This window comes from Pelobates fuscus, chromosome 6, assembly GCF_036172605.1.
Source record: "Pelobates fuscus isolate aPelFus1 chromosome 6, aPelFus1.pri, whole genome shotgun sequence".
In the NCBI taxonomy this organism is placed as follows: domain Eukaryota; kingdom Metazoa; phylum Chordata; class Amphibia; order Anura; family Pelobatidae; genus Pelobates; species Pelobates fuscus.
The window spans coordinates 253997396-254022201 of record NC_086322.1 but is presented as its reverse complement, the minus strand read 5'-3'; the positions used below and the strand labels follow the sequence as shown (position 1 = coordinate 254022201).

Genomic DNA, 24806 nt, shown 5'->3' with positions numbered 1-24806 from the left:
TTAATTTCAGAAAGAGACAACTTTGTGGTTAAGCCATTCGTGTACAGGTAAGGAAACACCAGGGACCTACTGGCACCATAACTACTTAATTATAATGAAGTGGTTATGTTGCCCTAAGTGTTCCTTTAACCTTAACCCCTTAAGGACACGTGACATGTCATGATTCCCTTTTATTCCAGAAGTTTGGTCCTTAAGGGGTTAAACATTATTGTAAATTATTTTTTTTCTCCCCAAGGTGTCAATAATTTGTCAATTAAAAAAAAACCTCCCTAAATCTAACCCTAAATGTCCTGTCCCAGTGCCACAGAGAACCTAAGTGTGTGCTTAGTGTAACAGTGACTTTACTGAGCTTGAAGGACCTCTGCGAGCAGCCTCTTCAGGTAGGGATCCCGAAGACGAGAAGTTCCGAAGATTGCCGAGGTGCGAGGAACCCGAGGGACGAGGAATTCCGAAGATTGCCGAGGTGCGTGAACCCCGAGGGACGAGCAATTCCGAAGATTGCCGAGCTGTGAGGAGTCCCGAAGGAGGCGGAGTGCCGATAATTGCCGAAGTGCGGGGGTGACAAATTCCGACAGGAATCTAATGTTCGTAGAACTGGTTGCCAAGCAACTTTCCATCACATCGCTCCGAACGGAAACACCGCCATCTTCCTTACACGTCACTTTGGCCGTAGAAGTCGCGGCCATCTTGGATTCGGGCAGAAATCCACACTCTGTTCAGTTACGTGCTAAGTAGGGCTGCCCAGGCACCCCGTTCATCGTGAGATTCTTCCCCCTCGGAAACAGAAGAAATAGCAGCGCTCTAGGTGTAGGTTCATGTCTCCTTCCCTACCATGGCACACAGCTCCCGAGTGTTGAAGCTTGGCCGCCGATACAAATTGCTGGCTGGGGCTGCGCTTGTCTTGCTGATGGTCCAGGGTCTGGTGGTCTGGAGTTTCAGCGGCCTGGAGGAAGGAGAAGTAAGGAATCATGAATAAATATGGGTCTTTCAATATAAATAAAACATGGTGAATGGGGAGACTAGCAGAGTGGTAAATAACAACATGTGAAAAAGTTATGGGGTGGAATGGGTTAATATGGCTGGTTAGGAAAAGCAATTAGATGGATGAGAAAAGGTGTGTCTGGTGAAAGTGAAGAGCAACACAGTGATATGTTAAGGTTTTCCTGTTTCTGTTAATGTAAATGGAAGATAAGGATTATTATTATTATTATGGCTTTTTAAAATTTTCAGTTTTTGGCAAGTTTAGTTTATTGTTTCCTCTACTTTTTTTTTATTGCAGAATGCCCTTCAGAGGAGGAGTAGGAGCCCGGAAAAGGCAGAGCTGCCCAAAGATCCAGACAGTTCGGCAGGACGACGATATGGAAGAGGAAGAGAGAAAGACCGCCTTAGCGGCGCGAAGCGCAGGCAGAAATCACATATTTATGGAAACCAGGAGACGTGGCACAATCTCACACGCGAAGGGGACACTGGAAGCGTAGAAGGAGCGCCTCTCACAACTGACCACAGTTTTAGTCCCAAGTGTGAGATAACTGGCAAGGATGCGCTTTCGGCTTATTCACGAGCAAGCACAAGCAAGTGTCAACAGGAGATTGCAAACATAGTGTGTCTACACCAGGCGGGACAACTCATGCCACAGAGGGTAGCACGATACTGTCACCTGACAGGTAATAGTATGCTTCTTGTTTGTTTGTTCTTTCTTTCATGCACTTACCATGCGACTTTAAGAGTTTCTAGAATTGTTTTTCACAATAAGAAATCTTGAAGCACTACTAAAGTCACGCAGGCCACTTCATTGAGATGAAGTGGATTGGGTGCAGTTGTCCTGTCCTTGTAACTCATCTGGTCCCCATTGGATTGGACATTGACAGAGAAGGACACATTTACAGTAAAGCTTTTAGCAGATATTTTGTCGTACCAGTTCACTAGTCCTCCCCAACTTTGAATCATAGGATGTCCAGAGACTTTGCAGCAAGCATTTTCCTTTGTAGGATCCTAACCCATAGCCTGCAATAAGTCACCCCAAAAAAAGAGTTTGTTACTAAAATGTAGTTAGAAGAAACTCTAGCTACTGTTGCCATTCCTTCCTATCTCTAGTTCAGAGTCTTCCACACTTCTTAACTACTGAATCCAAATGACTGTATGTGACTTGCTTTTGCTGGCTAAGTCTTATGTGTGTGATATGCTTGTGTGTGCTTGTTTTTGTTTTTACCCCTCTTGCATAACTTTGTTGGGAGGTGGGGGTATGATCCTTGGGGGTCCAGCAAGGGTTTTAAGACCCTAGTGGGCCAGTAGGGGTTAAAGTCCCTTATAGTCCAGCGGGTAAGTGTGTGGTCTGTATTTCCAGTCAGTGCAGACCTCAGAAATCGCTCCTCGTGTTACGTCAGAGTGCAGGCTGGAAATCCAGCGCTGGACTGTGAGGGAGCTGTTACTGTGGTCTGCACCTGCAGTGGGGTTGGAGACCATGCGCTCTTTGTCCCGGTAATAAATCCTCTACCTCTCCTGTAGTAGGGTTGAAGGCAGAAAAAATCTGTCTGCCAGGAGCTTGGACGTGCATGTTTTAGGCGTCAAATGATTGGAATCCCACATACCTGGGATATACAGTAAAATCTGGAACTGTTATTTAAAAAAAAAAAATTCTCTATTGCTTGTTTTTTCTATTCTTGCATAGATAGTAGAGACTTGAAAAGGGATAACATGTAGAGAAGAGGTCAAATGTACACAGTCAGGAATATTTATTTGAGAAATGCTTGCTTGATGTTATATTTGTATAACTTTTCAGAATAACAATGTATATCGTAAGTGTTGGTATTATTCAAGACATTTCCAGATCATGCTATATAAATATGTAATAAAGTCTAAAAGGTGAATGCTGTCTGTGCTCATAATTTTTACACATTATCAGTCACATTTTGTGCACCTAAAGTTTTGAAAAAGGAACACAATTTTTACTCAAATCTTGCATTAACTGAACATGCTGACAACAATCACACTCCTATCACTGTCTGGCAGCCAGTACATGCTTGGATCAGTGTGATGACAGACGGCAAGATGGTTTGCTGTGACTGGGAGAGATGAGTAAGTTAATGGAAATATCGGTGAATTATAAGTCCAATACTTATAAAAAGACATATGCTGCATAATAAGTGTCGGAACCAATGATCGGTCTATCCCTGACAGAACGGCATTTTGGGAGGTTGTGTTTATGACCGTTTTACGCAAAGTCTTTGGATTATATAGATGACGCATAACAGTATATTTTTGATTTTACTTATCAGTGTCCCTTTTCTAAGTTTCACCAACCTAACTTAGTAATCGTTTAAACAGGTATTACAACAATCCTCGAGATTATCTCAAATACCACATGTTGAGTAATTTAAGTCAATGTAGACTTCAGATTTATTTCTATTTTGAGCTTGGTTTTCTACAGCTTATTCAGTTGACTGGGTGTTCTAATCTCATTATTTAGTGAATTGGCAGTAATCTATCTCATGAGCTGGTAGTAAATTCTGGTTTTATTGTTTTTCAGGAAAAGGGACTTCAGGTCTTCAGTGGAACGAGCCAGATGCAGGGGTTGTGTTGTCCGAGAAGCCTCTGCGTATAGTGTATATGCTTGTTGTACATGGCAGAGCTGTAAGACAGTTAACACGTCTTATCAAAGCCATATACCACAAAGATCACTTTTACTACATTCACGTGGACCAGGTAAGTTGTAGAATGAATGTAGATAAGTGCATTTGGGGAAGCTAGTCACTGTTTTTGGTAACAAATATAATCATCCTGTCTCTGTTTCTCATTTTCACTTTCAGCGCTCTAATTATCTACATAGAGAGATAACACAGCTGACAGAGCGGTATGCGAATATACGCATCACTCCTTGGCGTATGGTCACTATCTGGGGTGGAGCAAGTCTATTGACCATGTATCTACGCAGCATGAAAGACTTGCTAGAAATGCCTGACTGGAAATGGGATTTCTTCATCAACCTTAGTGCCACTGACTATCCCACCAGGTAAGTGAGAGCTCTTTTTGGAATTTTAAATTAAATATTTCTATAAAACTTGTTGTTATATGCTCTATATTTTCTTATTTTTTCAGGACCAATAAAGAGCTGGTAAATTTCCTGTCAAAATTTAGAGATAAAAATTTTCTCAAGTCTCATGGTCGGGATAATGCTAGGTAAGTAGGCAAGACCTGGTCACTAAATATTTTTCTTTATAAATTTTGTTGGAGTTGAAGCTTTCTGTCCGATTTGAGATACATGGTTTCTCACCAAAGTGAGAAATATTTGGAATACAAAAGTACGTTTGATTCTCCCCTACCCCTTTTAAGGTCAAAATAGGTAAACTAGACAAATAAAATTGCTCATTTAATCACATCTTGCATGGTGGTAGGAGTCAGGAAGCACAGTGTGTCAATCTGAAGAATTCAGAATTATTCTCAGTTGTGTGCTATTGGCTAGTTACACCTCTGGCACACATGGCGTAGGCAGCACAGAACTCTGTTCCGGACTGACTAATGGTAATTTTGTGCATATTTTGTCTGTTGTTAGCGTGCACTGGCACATTCAGGCGACAGGTGTTCCTCTCTTATCCCTTTGCTGGCAGAGCCTGCAAGAGAAAGTTTGTGTCTCCCCTCCCTCCTTAACTACAGCCCTAGAACCGCTCTATCCCACTAGCCAATTTTCTTTCTCCTTCTCTTCTCTCCGTCCCTGGCTCAGAGTGCACACGCATGCCGAGCAATGCTAAGAGCTTTGCCTGGTGCTGGGTTAAGGTTAAGTAAAACTTACTAAGTTTTTTATTTTTTTTGTTTTTTTTTCTTAGTGGTTTTTAAAGGAAGATCTAAACAATAATGCCCAATGGGCGATGGTGCAACCCTTTTAAGTAAACTATGCTCCCAGTTTTGCTATTTTGGCCTTACATTTTTAATTCCCTTTAAATTCCAGACACATCTCACTATAATGAATAACCCTGACAGAAAAATTCTGAAACCTTAAAATCATGAAAACATTTGCTGGATATTTTTTGTTCTTCTTAACGTAAATTACATATTATTTCCCAATAAGATGTTATGAATATCCAGGGCTTACGGTTTCAGCTCTGTATTGGCAAGTGGAAATTGTAAGCGTGTTCTTCCTGGGGTGTGAAATATTGATTTTGATTTACCCGGTCACATGGATTGGCCAACAGGTGGGAGGGAAGCCTGGAGCAACTGCCTCGGGGTCAAACTCCACCGAAATGTACTGCTGGCAGGAACAGATTTGAGGGCTCTTAGGAGAAAGTTGAAACTACTTCTTGCATGCAGTGAACGGCTAGCTGCTTGCATAGGGGGAAGACACCCCTGCATGCTCACATGCAATTGCACCCCTGCAATCACACTGAGGTTCTATGCAAATGGCCCAGCTGCATTCACAGAATCACATAACAGATTTGTACAGGTGTATAGAATGTTAGTGTTTGGACATACAGGCCTGTATTTACATGCCTGCTTATCCAAATATTATAACATTCCACAAACCAGTACCTCTGCATTCTCACATTGACACTGACGATTCCATGCAATATTATCTTTTTATCATTACTAGTTTCAGTAGCAACAAAAGCTTTAAAAACAAAAACAAAACAAAAAAAACGTAAATTGATATAAGCATTAACAAGCATTAGCCCATACTGATTCTTCCTTGAAGTACCTGTTCTTCCTGATTTTCATGTTTTTTTTTTAATCAGGCAACTCTCCCTTTTAGGCTCACAAAGTGATGTGCACAACCATCATATTATATGCAGAACCCATATTTTCTATCCTTTAAACTTCTTACTGGACCCTGTATGCATATATACCCACAATTGGCAATAGTTTGTCAGCATTAAGTTCAATGGCTACAGGTGGTTCTCCTGCTCTATGTCACTGCAAAATACAGCTGCTCTGTAGTTGCTCTGATGATTTAGTAAGCCCTTCTTGTGCAAAGAATATATGAATAACTGGACAGCTTGTAATTTTGCCAGTCCATTAATGTCTGAACAGTGAAGCCATTGTGTCCGGGGGGAGGTGTGACCTGCTTGCAGAATTGTTCCCAAGCAGGGTCAATTGCATAAGAGAAAGTTGTGATTATAAACATTGTGTGTTACATTAGTGGTGGTGCCAGCAGCTCTATTGAGGTTTCACATTTTATTTCCTTTTATCAGTATGATCATTTGACTGTATGACTTGTTCATATCAAATGGGGAAAATAATGATTTGTGAGCAAAACAAAGGACAAACCCTACAAATTACAAAGATTATACCATGTTCCCAGACGATCTTGTATTCCATTTAAGATGTAGGTTTTGCTTCTGATGCCTGATCTGTAGTGATTCATCTTGTCTGTTACATATAAGAATTGTCATCAGGAATAGGTACAGAGATGATAACAAACGGAATATTTTTTCAGTCTTGATAGTATACCCCAACCCATTTCTTGTCCTATTTATTTTGTTTCCTATTTTTTTTTTTTTTTACAAAAAAAATTATACTCTTATTTTTTTTTTTTTCTTCTTTCCATTGTCCTATTGATTCTCTACTCTTTCGTCTTTAATTTGTAAACTGCTGGTTTGAGAATTTTTCTCTTGACTGTATAAAAATCTTTGTTTATATCACATAAATTCTTCAATAAAGGGTTGGGTAAGGGTTACAAAGTATCATAACCACTACAGCACACTGGCCCGGTTTCCAGTAACGATGCATATCGTTTAGCAACACTTTGCCCTGTTACCTGGGTCCCTGCCAGGTCCGAGGCTTGTTAAAATGTTTATCACTGCGTTAAGCAGGTTTTTTTTCCAGAGAGTCAGAGCGCAGTGTTAATATTGGTTATTAAATTTTCTCTCTCAGGTTCATTAAAAAACAGGGATTGGATCGCCTTTTTCACGAGTGTGACTCTCACATGTGGCGTCTTGGAGAAAGGCAGATTCCTGAGGGCATTGTAGTGGATGGTGGTTCTGATTGGTTCGCCCTGACAAGAGGTTTTGTTGAATACGTAACCTTCACGGAGGACACTATGGTGTCGGACTTTAAACGCTTCTATAAATACACTTTGCTCCCAGCTGAGGTCAGAGTTTGATATCAGATTGTATAACGTTAACATTATATAGCCATCCTCCTAAAATACCAGATTAATCCTTGGTCCATAAACCCTTGCAACTTATTTTATGATGTTATTCTTCATCTACACTCTCTGTCTCATAGTAACTTAATTTTTTCTTCTCTCCGTTTTTTTGTTTTTTTTTTCTTTTGCAGTCCTTCTTTCACACTGTATTGGAGAATAGCCCAGCCTGTGGATCTCTTGTTGATAACAACCTAAGAGTCACAAATTGGAACAGAAAGCTAGGCTGCCGGTGTCAGTACAAACACATTGTGGATTGGTGTGGCTGCTCTCCAAATGACTTCAAACCTCAAGATATTGCACGCCTGCAGGTGCCATAAAAACCTTTGCTTACTAAAGACTTTGGCATCATTCCACTTCAGTATTACTTCTGGTTACAGAGAGGCTGTGCTGTACCATGGTAGTGTGCGAAGGGTTAGATTCCCAGAAATCTTTGCACAGTCTTTTTACTCTGCCGTTTACAATAATATTATACTTGCAAAATAGGTGGAGACTAATTACCTTTTAGATATACTCCTTTTTCTACTGTTTTTTTTCTTCTTCCAAACACACAAATACTAATATCTTGTAGCTCTTTCAAGATGGCACTCATGCCCACATGCCAGCACTTTAATGGTTTAACGTTTCTTGATATTTATGATTTGGGAATTATAGTTCTTCTTTGAGTATCCTGCAAAGTAGCTGAACACTATAGTGTTCGGAATACAAAGCTGTATTCCTAACACTATATTAACCCTACGGGTGCCTAAAGTGTCCCTTTTTCAAAGAAACTGTAGTGCCCCCCTCCCTCCCTGTGGTGCAGAAGGGGTTAAAAACACCTTCTGTCACTTACCTCAGTCCAGCGCTGATATCCCTTGGCGCTGACTCGGGTCCGCCTCCGCTCCTCTCCCACCGACTATGGCCGCACTCGAATTAGGGCTTTCCCCATAGGAAATCATTGTGCAGTGATTCGGGTGACAATGGACATTCTCCTGTATAATGTGAGGACATCAGGCGACCAAAAGTTGCCTAACGACCCCTAGTTGCTGTCTGATAGACAGCCACTAGAAGTGGAGTTACCCTACAAAGCTAATTATTGCAGTTAATTAATAACTGCAATAATTAGCTTTGCAGGGTTAAGGGACCTGGGACACTGCACCCAGACCACTTCAATGAGCTGAAGTGGTCTGGGTGCTTATAGTGTCCTTTTAACTGTAAAAAAATAAAAATAAAATCAAAAAGCATCAATCTAAATTTTGAGGTTTTTTTTTGTATTTTATCAAAATTATGAAAATGCACATATTGGCAGTTGGAATACAATTTAGTTAATATCTAAGTGAAAGGTGTAGTAGATAAGCAAGCTGTCAGCGCAGAAATATATTTGATATATTTTGTATGGCTTGCAATTATCCTGCATATAGAGTCCACTTTTTCAGTACAGGTTGGATGTGGTTTGCAAAAGCAGTATTATATTTCAAATGTAATTCCTTAGTGTAACCTTATCTGACAGGTGTGATTCGGAATATAGTGTATCAAAAGCTTTGCCAATTTTTTTTCCCCCCTTACAATGGTTAACCTTTGTAAGGGGAACTAATTCTTACAGACCGATTTTATAATACGTATGCGTGTGTGTATGAATTATATATAATATGAGTTGCTTATAAGAAGTGATTCATAAAATACAATTGCTGAATTTTACAGAACGTTTTATTTATACCTGTCTATAGAATATTACTGAACAATTAAACACATTTTTATTTGATATATTCCAGCAGCTCTCCAGGCCAACATTTTTTGCAAGAAAGTTCGAGTCATCAGTGAACCAAGAGGTTCTGGATATTTTGGATGCTCATCTGTTTGGGGAACCCCCTCCTGAGACCCCAGGCCTGAAAGGGTACTGGGAAAACATATACAGCAGTGTGGAAGGCATGGGAGGCATTAGTGATGTCGACATGACTGCATACTCTTCATTTATACGCATGGCACTTCATGAATTACAGGGTCCAGAAAAAGTGAAAAGATGGACCGCTTGTAGGTGAGAAATGAGTAGATGTGGAAACCGACAACACAGCAGTGTGGTAAAATATGACCAGTGCTTATCACTGTGGGATCGACAAGTTGTTCTATGAATAGTGAAATAGGTGATATATCAGGATTTTGGGTGGGAGCTCAGGCTGCAGTTACGGGCAATAATCTGCAAAAGCCAGGGAGAGGTACAGACATTGGTTATTCAGCGGTGTGGTCAGGTTCACAGAAGGAAGGTACAAATAGAAAAATAAATTTAATGTAGATAAATGCAAAGTTATGTACTAAGGGATGAAGAATGCACAAGCAACTTACACACTAAATGGTAGTGAATTAGGGATAACGCATGTCAATCAGCAGTTTCTAAGGCCTGTAAAGTATTGCATGCATGACAATGGCCATTTTAGCCTCTTTATCAAGACACCTGTTCTAAAGAAGGCTATTATGGCAGTATAAAAAGTGCAGAGATGGCCTCCAGAATTAATAAGAGGGATGGAAAAATTTTAGTTAGAAAGAAGGCAGTCAGATTTAAATCTAATTTTTAAAAACGGTGCATCAGAGGGGGTTTGCCAACATTATACAAATACATTTTGAGCCGATGCAAGCCTTTGACTGGAAATCTATTCATACATAGAAACTGTACGTTTGACACAAGGTCATCCATTTAGCAAAGGAAAGGGATCTTTACTGAACAATAAAGAAATGCAATTATCTGCCCAAAGAGGTGTTTTTTTTTTGTTTTTTTTTTTAAAGGGACACTATAGTCACCAGAACCACTGTAGCTTAACCCTTTCCCGACCTCGGACGTATCAGGAACGTTCGACAAAAAACGTCCGTGGCGAATTAGAGCCCTGGAAGCAATCATGATCACTTCCTGCCGCTCTAACGTTGTTGCAGTGATGCCTCGATGTTGAGGCATCGTGCAATAGTCCCTCTCGCTGCCGGGCCGTCTCACCAAGGCACTCGCTGAAGAGAAATTCAATTTAAAAATTAACCCCTTCTCTCCCTCCATATATATTTACCCGATCGCCGCCGATTCCCCGCTGGCGATTCTGTGTTCTTCTTCTATGGGGGGCACTGTCTGACAGCCCAGACAGTCCCCGCTCTGCAAATTAGGACACCCAAGGGCCATGCGACCGCTCTGAAATAGGTGTCCATACTGCCAGCAACATCATACTAAGTGTTTTTTTTTTTAAATTAATATATACATATATTAATATAAAAATACACTTAGAGTAAAATTGCGTATATATATTATATAACTATATATATATATATATATATTGTGTGTGCATATATTATTATAAAAAAAATAATGATATGTATGTAATTTTATTCTAACTGTATTTTGATATTTATATATATATTTAAAATACACTTAGAATGAAATTTTATATATATATATAATACGAAATATACATATGTCCATATAAATAATTTCATAAATATACACGTAGACTTCAAATATATAAATATGTATATATATTTAAATACTACGTGCATGTTTATGTAATATTTTACATAATTAAGTAATTTTATTGATTGCAATTTGGAGGACCTGCCTGACAACACAGGCCAAAAGTCCAGAGAATTTAATGATGATATCATTGTTGTAATATGTTTTACTGTTTTGAAACACTAATATTTGTGTTTAGCGAAGTCTCCGGAGTATAACAGTACCCCCCATGTACAGGTTTTATAGTGTTTTCGAAAGTTACAGGGTCAAATATAAGGCCGTTTTTTCACATTGAAATTTGCCGTATTGGTTATGTTGTCTTTGAGAGCATATAATAGCCCAGGAATGAGAATTACCGCAATGATGGCATACCATTTGCAAAAGAAGACAACCCAAGGTATTGCAAATGAGGTATGTTCAGTCTTTTTTAGTAGCTACTGGCCAAAGTTAGCGTTCATAATTGTTTTTGCATTTTTAACACACAAACAAATATAAATTATAACTTTGGCCAGTGTTTGTGACTAAGTGGCTACTAAAAAAGACTGTACATACCCCATATTGAATACCCTGGGTTGTCTACTTTTCAAAAATATGTGGTTTGATGGGGGTAAATTACATTGGCCGGCTTCAAAAATGTCCCAAATAATGACTAGCTGTGAAAATTTCAAGTTGGAAAACTGGAATGTGCACCTTCCAAATAAGGTCTTCTATCCCCCAGAGAACCCGACACACCTTTACATGGGTGGTATCACTGTACTCAGGAGATTTTGCTTAACGCATATTGGGGTGTTCTTTGGCATTAACCCTTTAAGTTCTCTGTACATGTATTCTTAAATTGCTATGTGTGTCAAAAAAAATCACCATTTTTTTTTTTTAATTTGGCATAGATTGGTGGTAAAATGGTTGCATTAAAAGAGTCAAAATACCCCAAGTTTAATACCTTAGGTTGTCTTCTTAAAAAAATATATATATACCTGGGAAGAGTTATTCAGGGATTCCTGACAGACATCAGTGTTACAATGTAACTTGCATTAATTTTGGGGGAAAATGGTTTGGAAATAGCAAAGTGCTACTTGTACTTATAGCCCTATCACTTTCCAAAAAAAGCTAAGAACATGTTCTCATTGGGTATTTCTAAACTCAGGACAAAATTTAGAAACTATTTAGCACAGGAGGTTTTTTTTTTTTTTTTTTTTTTTGCAGTTACAGATTTTGGGGTGCAAAGTTAGAGAAAGTGTGTTTTTAAATGTTTATCATATTTTTATAAAAAAAATGTATTCTAGTAAATTTAGAAAGACCATTTAGTGGCGAGAAAAACGGTATTTAATATGTGTGGGTACAGTAAATAAGTAAGAGGAAAATTACAGCTAAACACTAACACCGGAGAAATGTAAAAACAGCCCTGGTCCCAAACAGTAAGAAAATTGAAAAGCGGTCTGGTCACTAAGGGGTTAATGTAGTGGTACTGGTGTCTTTAGCCTATCCTTGTAGGCTTTTTTCAATGTAAATGCAGCCTTTTAAGAGAGAAGGCTGTGTTTACATTGCTGCTTAGTAACACCTCTAGTTGCAGTCACTCAGATGGCTATTCAGTGCTGCTGCACAGTATGCAGCACCTTCTTATCTCGCTTCCGATAGAGATGCATGTGCAGTAACCTCCCAATGCTTTCCTATGGGAAAGCATTGGATTGGCTGAGATCATCAAGATTGATGAACTCAGTCATGAGGCGGGGACAGCCGCAGTGAGACGAATGCAGCGAGGAAGAAAAGGTAAGTTTTTGCTTCATAGAGAGGAGAGCTGGTCACCTAAACAGCCACTCCAGCACTATGTCTGTATTCCTAACACTATAGCATTCCTTTAAATAGTAACTGGATAAATTCTTTCAAACTCTGTTCCGGGTTACCTAATGGCATTCTGTGTGTATTTTACATCTGTTGTCAGTACGCACCTCGTTTTGTCATACATATGCGAGTTAAAACTAATGGGAGCTTTGAGCAGATTTTGGCACTACTTTAGTATAAAATTTAAAATTCACATAAATTCTCACTTTAATGAATAACCCTGTGAACTGGAACTGAATGGACAGTTCTCATAGAAGCTTGAGGCTTGTTTAATACAAAAGTGATGAGGAGGACCAGGCAAAATTGAGATGAAAAATGCAAAATGTGAATTCAGCATATGTTTGCATATTTATTTATTTATTTTTCCCTCAATACCTCACTCCCTTCAGATTCTCTCCTTCTGGGTTTCCTTCCAACTCAGAACTTTATTTTTATGATGACCATTTCCAAGGATACCTGATTATGCAGGAGGTGCAGAGTGGAGAAACCCTTGAGATCTGGATGATGCCGCGAGGCACTCTAAAAGTGGCAGATCAAAGAGGAGTAACTAATCGTATTCAAAGTCTGGAGGTATGTAAATCCTCAGTCTTACTCTGTAAAATCCTCTTGCAATCAGCCTTCTTGTATTTGCATAAGGGGCACGAAACCAACACTTTATTTAGGTTTGTTTGTTGTATTTGTGTTTTCATAAAATACAACACTGCTTCTAGTTTAGTTTGGATCTTTATCATGCCTGAAACACAACGACTTAATCATATTCTAGTTTAGACTTGTGCACAAGCAAAATACTTGGTTAGTCAGATTGCTGGCAAACCAAGGTCAGCAGAAAGGTTGACCATTTATGTCACGTCATGATTCTTGGATCACCGTTAATTAAAATTGGTTTTAGTATTGTATAGCAATTTACAAATTCTACTTATCATGTAAACATCTGCTGTTTTTACATCTAATATTTGCAAACATCAGCAGTCTAAATATTCTTTCTAGACATTAATAATTTATGGACCATGGGTTAAAATCGGTCTGCAATAGAGCTTTCGTATACTTTACTTGGGTCACTCGATGTAAAAAGAAAAAAGGCTGACATGCACACATTCTACTTTTAAATGAAACTCATGGAATTGCCTGATGAGAGAACGTAATCTGCCCTTATAGAATCACTGATATAGTGAAAATAACACTTATAAAATATAACATTTAATTAGTATAATTAAAAAGGTTAATAAAAAACACTCTAAACACAGGAGAAAAAAAGGGGGTGGAATTAGCTTTAAAAAAATTGCTATATGGATATACTATATATACTAGAAAAATTCTAAATAGTGGAGAATAGAGACGAAAATCACGAAGGATAAATTCTAGATATATGTTCTAAATATACTGCTAGGTTGCGCTAGAGTTGGATTGTAGCAAAAGATAGTAACAATGTAATAGAGTCCCTGAGTAGGAAGTGTAATGGAATAGAGACAAGTAACTGTCTGTAGCAACTATCAGTGCAGCTAGATATATCTTGTAGGTAGCAAACAGATGGGAAAGAAAGGGGGATATCACCTAAATGTCTAGATATATCGACATCTAGACCAGTAGATAAATGCCTTTCTAACCGCAGTTTATCTATTAAGCAAAAGCGAATACATAATGACAGTGCATAAAGAGTAGTTAAAAGGGTGAGGTAAGTCAGGTGCCGTTTTATACAAGGTACCTTTCTGGATATTAGGTTTGCGAAGCTAGAATATAGGGTATGGTCGTGGAATAGATATAGAATATAGGAGCCCTAAGTATGTGTTTAAAGGGCGTTTAAATGTCTACTGAATATATGTCTAACAGTGGAGACATCCGATATCTGTAGGGAACCTAAAACCTTCAAGGGCACCTAATCTGCTGCTGGATAAGAAGGATAGATAAGCCTTAATTACTGCTATCTATGCACTACAATAACTAAACTTTCCCTGCCAACCCCAAAGATCCGTCCTGCAAAGTGGAGGAATAAAGCAAAAATAAATCTAGTTGTGAATATCTATATGCAGAGGTTGAGGTTAAGTATCAGGATAAGGAGTGCGGTTGAGCCCCGACGCATGTTTCGCCAGTAAGCGGCTCTTCAAGGGGGAAAATAGCCCGTTCCTTTTTATGGACCAAAACGATTTAAACTTTTTTTTTTTCTGAGATATCCAACAAGATGGACACCCTCTCGAACGTTTGCACAATTCTGGGAGGATGTGAGAACTCTTAATTATTTGTACACAGACATTTAGGTCTTGACCCCAGAGCATACCTATTATCCACACCAAAGGAGATCTTGAGCTGTAGTGAATACAAAAACTAATTAATAAGATTACTCTGGCAGCTAGTCGTCAGGAGCCCTCCGAAACGCGCGTTGAGCTCTCTTTTTTTGTTGTTTTTACTTCACCTGGTAGCACTTTCATTTAGTATGCACTAGTTTATTTATTTTCATGTTGTTGCAGGCAGGGAGGTTGGTTCAGGTAGGCATTAGTGGTTAGTCCATGGTGCCGAGGTAACACAGGGATAGACTTTTTTTTCAGTAGCCTTTTTTGGTTTGTGGTTGTTGAGGCTCAGTTCCTCCATCCTCCTCCCTGTGGTTCCTACCTTTAACTATACCTGACGCTAGTATACATGCTGGGATTGTGTGTAGCTAGGGGTTCTGACATTATTTGGATTTTTAGACACGCTGAGTGTCTGTGTAGTTGGACGTTAACTTGTTTGTACACAAACCTCACCATTTCTTATGACAACAAATTTCTATTGTAACACAAACCTAAATCTTTTTCCATTTAAAACCAAATAAACGTTCTAGGCTGACCTGTATCCATTGGGAGTTATGGTAGGTTAACAGACATAAGGCAAGTCAGGGAAACAATGGATGAAATAACATGACCTGGGGGAGTGTATGTATCTTTGGTAAGTGATAAAATAGAGGAATATAACTTGGAAAAGCTAACCAAAAAATCTTCTCGCGTTGATCAATTATTATTAGCATTTACGTAACACAAACCTATTCTGCAACGCTTTACAATTCTAGAAAGGGAAGAGGACCTGCTCAAATGAGCTTACAGTCTGAGAATTAGAGAAACATAGAAACATAGAATGTGACGGCAGATAAGAACCATTCGGCCCATCTAGTCTGCCCAGTTTTCTAAATACTTTCATTAGTCCCTGGCCTTATCTTATAGTTAGGATAGCCTTATGCCTATCCCACGCATGCTTAAACTCCTTCACTGTGTTAACCTCTACCACTTCAGCTGGAAGGCTATTCCATGCATCCACTACCCTCTCAGTAAAGTAATACTTCCTGATATTATTTTTAAACCTTTGTCCCTCTAATTTAAGACTATGTCCTCTTGTTGTGGTAGTTTTTCTTCGTTTAAATATAGTCTCCTATGTTGATTCCCTTTATGTATTTAAATGTTTCTATCAAATCCCCCCTGTCTCGTCTTTCCTCCAAGCTATACATGTTAAGATCCTTTAACCTTTCCTGGTAAGTTTTATCCTGCAATCCATGAACCAGTTTAGTCGCCCTTCTTTGAACTCTCTCTAAGGTATCAATTTCCTTCTGAAGATATGGTCTCCAGTACTGTGTACAGTACTCCAAGTGAGGTCTCACCAGTGTTCTGTACAATGGCATGAGCACTTTCCTCTTTCTACTGCTAATACCTCTCCCTATACAACCCAGCATTCTGCTAGCATTTCCTGCTGCTCTATTACATTGTCTGCCTACCTTTAAGTCATCAGAAATAATCACCCCTAAATCCCTTTCCTCAGATGTTGAGGTTAGGACTCTATCAAATATTCTGTACTCTGCCCTTGGGTTTTTACGTCCAAGATGCATTATCTTGCACTTATCCACATTAAATGTCAGTTGCCACAAATCTGACCATTTTTCTAGTTTACCTAAATCATTTTCCATTTGGCTTATCCCTCCTTGAACATCAACCCTGTTACATATCTTTGTATCATCCGCAAAAAGACACACCTTACCATCAAGACCTTCTGCAATATCACTAATAAAAATATTAAAGAGAATGGGTCCAAGTACAGATCCCTGAGGTACCCCACTGGTGACAAGCCCAAGCTTTGAATATACTCCATTGACTACAACCCTCTGTTGCCTGTCACTCAGCCACTGCCTTACCCATTCAACAATATTGGAATCCAAACTCAAAGATTGTAGTTTATTGATAAGCCTTCTATGTGCAACAGTGTCAAAAGCCTTACTGAAATCTAGGTAAGCAATGTCTACTACACCCTGATCTATAATTTTAGTTACCCAATCAAAAAAATCAATAAGATTAGTTTGGCATGATCTCCCTGAAGTAAACCCATGTTGTCTCTGATCTTGAAATCCATGTGTTTTTAGATGTTCAACAATCCTATCCTTTAACATGGTTTCCATCACTTTCCCCACTACTGAAGTAAGGCTTACTGGCCTATAGTTGCCCGACTCCTCCCTATTACCTTTCTTGTGAATGGGCACAACATTCGCTAACTTCCAATCTTCTGGGACTACTCCTGTTATCAATGATTGGTTAAATAAATCTGTTAATGGCTTTGCTAGTACACCACTAAGCTCTTTTAATAGCTTTGGGTGTATTCCATCAGGTCCCATTGACTTATTTGTCTTTACTTTTGACAGTTGAAATAGAACCTCTTCCTCTGTAAACTCACGTGTAATAAATGACTAATTTATCCTTTTTCTTAACCGAGGTCCCTTTCCTTCATTTTCATCTGTAAATACCGAACAAAAATATTCATTGAGGCAGTCAGCTAGACCTTTATCCTCATCTACATACCTTCCTTCTTTTGTTTTTAATCTAACTAATCCTTGTTTTACTTTTCTTTTCTCATTTATGTATCTAAAAAAAGTTTTGTCCCCCTTTTTTACTGACTGTGCTATTTTCTCTTCTGTGTGTGATTTGGAAGCTCTTATAACTTGCTTAGCCTCTTTCTGCCTAATCTTATAGGTCATTCTGTCTTCCTCACTCTGGGTTTTTTTATAATTACTAAATGCTAACTTTTTGTTTTTTACTATTTTGGCCACATCTGCGGAGTACCACAGTGGTTTCTTGAATTTTTTGCTTTTACTGACAAGCCTAATGCAATTTTCTGTTGCCTTCAGTAGTGCAACTTTTAAATAATCCCATTTCTTTTGGACTCCATTTCTTTTGGACTCCAGTCTGATAATGACTTCTTTACACATATTCTAATTTTAGAAAAGTCTGTTTTTCTAAAGTCTAAAACTTTTGTTTTTGTGTGGAGTGACTCAGTCACTGTTCTTATATTAAACCACACTGACTGGTGATCACTGGATCCTAAACTTTCACCTACAGTAATATCTGATACCAAATCTCCATTTGTTAACACTAAATCTAGTATGGCCTCTTTATGAGTTGGCTCCTCAACGACTTGTTTTAGAGACAATCCCAGTAGGGAGTTTAGAATATGTGTGCTCCTGGCACAAGTAGCTATTTTTGTTTTCCAATTCACATCAGGAAGATTAAAGTCACCCATGATGATAACTTCCCCCTTCATTGTCATTTTAGCTATTTCTTCAACTAGTAGATTATCTAACTCTTCAATTTGTCCTGGGGGCCTATAAATCACACCTACACGAGTTACTGTGTGATTACCAAATTCTAACGTAACCCAAACGGACTCTATGTTCGCCTCACTAACCTTTATTAGGCTAGATTTTATGCTATCCTTTACATACAGGGCCACCCCTCCCCCTTTCTTGCCTTCCCTGTCTCTTCTATATAAAGAGTACCCTGCTATTGCTATGTCCCAGTCATTTTTCTCATTATACCATGTCTCAGTAACAGCGACTAAATCTACACTATCAGTTGCCATTATTGCCACAAGTTCATGGATCTTATTCCCTAAACTGCGAGCATTTGTAGACATGACTCTAAGCTTATCATTTTTTAACACACTTGCTACAGGCACCTTCTGTCCTTGTTTTGGGGGACAATTGGATTGATGTTTTATCACCCTTTTGCCCCCCCCTCCTAGTTTAAATACATCCTAGCAAAACCTCTGAACTGCTCACTGAGAACATTTGTTCCCTTTTGAGAAAGATGCAAACCATCTTTTTTGTACAGTTTATTTCCATTCCAAACAGAGCTACCATGAGCAATAAAGCCAAATCCTTGCTCCCGACACCATTCACCAAGCCACAAGTTAAAGTCCCTAATACGCATCCGCCTGTCGTTCTGAGTGTTATGCACAGGCAGAACTTCAGAGAATGACAGTGTGGAAGCAACCTGCCGTATATCATTGGCAAAAACACTAAAAACTTCCTTAACCTCTGATACCTCATTGCAAGCCAAGTCATTTGTCCCTAAATGGACAAGTACATCCAATTCCCCTTCCGGCTTTGCTTGCTTAACAATATTACAGATACGCCTCCTGTCTCTGTGAGCAGTAGCTCCAGGAAGACACCTCACAAGAACACCATTGTCCATCTCCACACCTCTTATGATGGAATCCCCCAACAACAACTGCTTTCTATTAGGCCTCACCATAGTCTTCAAGCCTCTCTGCACAACACCACTAGCCTCAGTGCCTCTCTGCACAACACCACTAGCCTCGGTGCCTCTCTGCACAACACCACTAGCCTCGGTGCCTCTCTGCACAACACCACTAGCCTCGGTGCCTCTCTGCACAACACCACTAGCCTCGGTGCCTCTCTGCACAACACCACTAGCCTCGGTGCCTCTCTGCACAACACCACTAGCCTCGGTGCCTCTCTGCACAACACCACTAGCCTCGGTGCCTCTCTGCACAACACCACTAGCCTCGGTGCCTCTCTGCACAACACCACTAGCCTCAGTGCCTCTCTGCACAACACCACTAGCCTCAGTGCCTCTCTGCACAACACCACTAGCCTCAGTGCCTCTCTGCACAACACCACTAGCCTCAGTGCCTCTCTGCACAACACCACTAGCCTCAGTGCCTCTCTGCACAACACCACTAGCCTCAGTGCCTCTCTGCACAACACCACTAGCCTCAGTGCCTCTCTGCACAACACCACTAGCCTCAGTGCCTCTCTGCACAACACCACTAGCCTCAGTGCCTCTCTGCACAACACCACTAGCCTCAGTGCCTCTCTGCACAACACCACTAGCCTCAGTGCCTCTCTGCACAACACCACTAGCCTCAGTGCCTCTCTGCACAACACCACTAGCCTCAGTGCCTCTCTGCACAACACCACTAGCCTCAGTGCCTCTCTGCACAACACCACTAGCCTCAGTGCCTCTCTGCACAACACCACTAGCCTCAGTGCCTCTCTGCACAACACCACTAGCCTCAGTGCCTCTCTGCACAACACCACTAGCCTCAGTGCCTCTCTCCATGACACCACTACACTCTGAGAGAGGCAGATTTATATTATTAGGTGTCTTTCTTAGGGGCACTTACTGTTAAGGTGATCTGACCGGAATTTAACCTTAGGTTTCTAAGGCAGTGATGTTACCAGCGCTCTAACCCGCTGATCAATAGTGCTTAACGCAAAGGCTTCTTCTACTTAAGGCACTGAATCTTATTTTTACTTGGATTAAATATTCTTGTTAATGTTAAACATTCCCCAAGATCCTCCAGTTCTGACCATAGCAATCCCTTTACATAATGACAATACCGCCTCCTTCGTTGGCATTCTGTATTGATTTTATATTGGTTTCCATTTAATCCTCTATATCTAATTCACTATTGCCCAAATCTGATTCCTGATATTCCAATAAGGCAACAAAACTATATACAGATGTCTAAATATTTAGGGATAGTCTCAATTTATTAAAGGAACTCTCTAGGGTCAGGAAAACAAATATGTATTCCTGACCCTATAGGGTTAAAACCACCATCTAGCAATCCTGACTCCCCTTTGCCCCTTCTAAATATAGTAATATCATACTTGTGTTCAAGTCTGCAGCTACGGGCCCTGCCCCTGATCTGCCTTTTTGACTGACATCATCAGAAGTCATTATTTGAGCAAATAACAATGCTTTCCCATAGGAAGGCATTGGATTGGCTGAGATTGTCAAGGAGGCGGATCAGGGGCAGAACCAGCACAAGCCAAACACAGCCCTGGCCAATCAGCATCTCCTCACATTGAATCAATGCATCTCTATGAGAAAAGCTCAGTATCCCCATGCAGTGGGTGGAGAAACTGAATGTCAGTGCTGCACACTGTGCAGCACTGACCCAGAAAGCACCTCTGGTAGCCATATGAGTGGCCGCCATTGGAGGTATTCCTAGGGTATATTGTAAACACTGCTTTTTCCTCTGAAAAAAAAAGAGCTTACTGCAAAAAGCCTGAAGGGAATGATTATACGCACCAGAACAAATTCAATAAGCTGTAGTTGTTCTGGTGACTATAGTGTCCCTTTAACCTCTTGGTAAAAAAAAAAAAAAAGACCCCACCAATGTTAATTTCCTTTAAACATTATTGTTGTCTTCAAAGGTCTAAAATATGTGGATGACAATAGAAGAAAAACTTTATTAAAGGATCACTATAGGGTCAGGAACACAAACATGTATTCCTGAACCTATAGTGTTAAAACCACCATCTAGCCCCCCTGGGCCCCTTATGCCTCCATAAATATAGTAAAATCTTACTGTATTCAAGCCTGAAGCTGTAGATCTGCGTGCTGTTTGCCTCAGAAAAACAAGCTGTCTGCTGACATCATCAGAAGTGGTGGCCTGATCCAATCACAATGCTTCCCCATATGATTGGCTGAGACTGACAAATAGGCAGATCAGGGGCAGAACCAGCATGATTCAAACACAGCCCTGGCCAATCCGCATCTCCTCATAGAGATGAATGAAATCAATGAAGTTCAGTGTCTGCATGCAGAGGGAGGAGATACTGAATGTGTGGATGCATTTTTGGCAGCAATGACACAGGAAGGATCTCTAACAGCCATCTGAGGAGTGACCAGTGAAGTTATCACTAGGCTGTAATGTAAACACCGCATTTGCTCTGAAAAGACAGTGTTTACAGTAAAATGCCTGAAGGTAATGATTCTACTCAGCAGAACAAATTCAAAAAAGCTGTAGTTGTTCTGTTGACTATAGTGTCCCTTTAAGTAATTTTATCTCTTTGCTATTTGAATTATTATTAGAAAGATTAAAAATACCTCTCCATTCAGACATCATTTTTAGAGTTCTTTCCACTTAATTCCCTCTACATCTATAATTCTCTGTCTTGTAGTGTGTGACAGATATTTGAATCACTCAAGGTAAGATTTGGGGAGCATCATTCTGCAATATCAAGTGGTAAGAGTACATTTTCTCCTGCAAGTTTATTAGCAGACGACTTGATAGTGATCCACTGTTACATGTAATGGAAATACAGTAGATCCCTCCCCCCCTCATAGATTATGCCGGTAGGTATAATAAACTCATCACTGCAGAATCCATTTGGTATTTTTAAACGAGATACTCATCGTCCTAAAGGACTTAATGATGAGATTGATTTCTTTTGTTTTATAAGCGTATATGTGTGGATGTTTTCATTTATTTTTCTTATTTTACTTATGTTGGTGGGCCACGAATCCTTTTTTTAAATCAAATATTTTTTCCCCATTTATTTATTTTTGTATTACGCCATCGATAACAGAGCAAGATTTGTAGCTATTTTTAAAGTGTGACATAGGTTGGATTCATGAAAAGCCTGCATGACATGATAGTCCAGAGGATTCTCTCAAGTGTGCATCAAGAAACTGATTTCAATGTCTTCTAGAGACACAATGGTTATATAAATATGTACATTTCTATTTCACTTGTATTAAGTTTTTTGGGGACCCGTTTTATAAGGCATCTCCTGGTAAAGAATAGTGTTAAGTTTTATAATTGAAGAGGCTGATCCCTTAGAGTTAAATGAAATTCATATATGAATCCAGCCTCTTATTGTGGGTGTTGGATTAGAAGTATGGCTAGGCTTTTTTTTATAAAGCAGTCTGCACATTCCTATTGTACTGCCTTTTTTTTTTCTCAACAGAGTTGGATGGAAGGCAACTGTTTCCTAATGGTTATGGGAGAACATAATGCTTCTCTGATGTTGCTATTCTACTTTCACTGTGGCTGTTTTAATAAAGTTTAATGATGCATGATTTATTTTCAGGTAAGCTCAGAGTGGGATCCCAAGGAACGGATTTTCCGTAATTTCGGTGGTCTTATTGGACCTATGGATGAGCCAGTTGCAGTACAAAGGTGGACTCGTGGGGTCAACCTGACAGTCACTGTAGTTTGGATTGATCCCACATATATTGTAGCTGCTTCATATGACATTGCTGTGGACTCTGAAGCAGATTATACACAGTACAAGCCTGCTTTAACCCGCCCATTGCGTCCTGGTGTCTGGAGTGTTCGAATTCTACATTTTTGGGAGATGGTGGCAGAGGTCCAATTCCTTGTGATACCACTAACTGTAAGGAACAAGAAACCCCTACAGAGCGGTGAGTACAAACGGGTGAAATATCGACTTGGATATTGTATAAGTATATACGTATCATTACAAATATGGATAATTTTTTTTTATTTTTTATTATTATTAATTTACAGGAGATAGCTGGTTGCACTCCGGACCTCCTCTTGGACAATACATGGAACAAAGTTTTCAGGCTCTCAGTGGAATTCTAAATTTACCACCACGTGCTGACATTGAAAAAGAGGCTAATAAAAAGTCAGAGTTTAGGAGTAAAGAGCTGGAAAACTGGACAGATGACAGTTTAAAAAGTTTTTGGTCTGTTGGGGGAGTTTGCCAAAAAACTGTTTCCAGTTCCTGCCCTTCGCTCCCCATCTGCTCTGATACACATTGGAGCTCTTTGTCACCTGATCCCAAATCTGAGCTAGGGCCTGTTGGGCAAGATGGCCATCTGAGGTAGCAGAATCTGCTGGTTAAAACTCAGCAAACACATGGGGCAGAATGCAGCCCTATCTATACCACTTGGAAATGTCTGAACAGTGCCATAGCCATGGATTCCAGCTGTCAGATAGCGTGCTCAAGTGTAATAATCTGTGGAATTATAATGGCCTACTACAGTTTTTGCCTCTTAATAGTATGGATTGTTTCAACTTTATTCCATCTTTTTTCACTTGGGAAACAAGACGGGTTCTACCTTGTTTTTAGGAAATCTTGATGGTGGTCACATGACTACTTTTCACACTAATCCACAGACAAATTATGTGTCAAAACAATCTTGTTTTCCTATGTGTGCCAAATACATTACCAAGGACAAATGTGCTGCTATGAAACAGACATACAAATTATACTTTTCTTTGTTTAGTTTTTTTTCTTCAATCCTGGGGGCTGGCTCCTCTTGGAGTATGTTGGTTTTTTTTTTTTGTTTGTTTTTTTATATTGGGTTTAAAACCATTTTTTACATGCTGGAGATGAACCATGAAGCTTTCTATGTGCTTAGCAGGTGATGACAACACAGACTCCTCATCTGTGAAGAACGTTCCATTAATGTGACCTTCATACTTTTACCATCCACTACACTTGATTCTACTTCAACTGATGAAATATTACTTCAGCTTGTCCATGGATAAGAGCTCCGGTTTAGGCTCAAAGGGTTAAACCACACTTTTATTCCTAGCAATGCACCAAAGGATAACTGTGCAATGCAGTAACAGAATTATGGTCACGTGTTTCCTTTTACCATGTGGCATTAAGAAGCACTTTATTGGAGTCATTTCTTTTTTCTTTTTGTCAGTGAAATGAGTCTTAATAAATGGGGTCTGTAAACACTAAATACATCAGTTGCTCTATTGAATTATGTGGGGACATACTCTCAACATAGTGGTGGAAATAGTAGAATTGAAGTAATGAATGTCTGATTGTTTATGCATCTAAACATGTAAGATGGGTGATTGGATACACAAATTCCACGTAGTGAAGAAATCGTGACTTAAACATTAACTTCTTATTTTGTGAGAACCATCCATATAATGATTTGAGAAGAAATTTTGGAAGTATGTTTGTTTTTTAATTATGTAGTTTGGTACATCTGCTACTGCTATACAGGCTTGGGACATATTAATAGCACTTTACTGCACCTTTGTGATCATTTTGGAAACAAAATGGAAATTTCAAAACTAGGGAGAATTGACAGTAAATAAGATGATGCGAATATTGTATATGCAAGTAAAGGTATCTAACCGTTCTAAAAAGATAGTCGTGATTCATGTATTTGCACTGTTTACAACTCTGTTAAATTGCTGCAATTTTACAAACAATGCACTGAAATTGAGGGGGGAAGTAGGGGAATGCGAGAGGAAGGAAAGAAAAAGGAGTTGCACAGAAAGCAGGAAGTGGGGATGATGCGGAGGACTAGGGAGAGAATGGGCAGAGGTGTCCTCTCC

General features: G+C 39.5%; 1 protein-coding gene across 2 annotated transcripts; it reads left to right on the top strand.

The window, feature by feature from the left end:
- Positions 1-603: 603 nt before the first annotated feature.
- XYLT2 (xylosyltransferase 2) lies at positions 604-24196 on the top strand. 2 transcript variants are annotated; one of them, XM_063458951.1, is made up of 11 exons: positions 604-958; positions 1280-1664; positions 3527-3702; positions 3807-4009; positions 4096-4176; positions 6862-7078; positions 7267-7443; positions 8887-9146; positions 12821-13001; positions 22564-22897; positions 23004-24196. In XM_063458951.1, exons 1-11 carry the CDS (start codon positions 833-835, stop codon positions 23324-23326), a joined length of 2463 nt encoding a protein of 820 aa, XP_063315021.1. In that variant the 5' UTR covers positions 604-832; the 3' UTR covers positions 23327-24196. The 2 variants fall into 2 exon arrangements, with proteins under 2 accessions (XP_063315021.1, XP_063315020.1); XM_063458950.1 differs by having other exon boundaries at positions 605-958; positions 8884-9146.
- Positions 24197-24806: the final 610 nt, after the last annotated feature.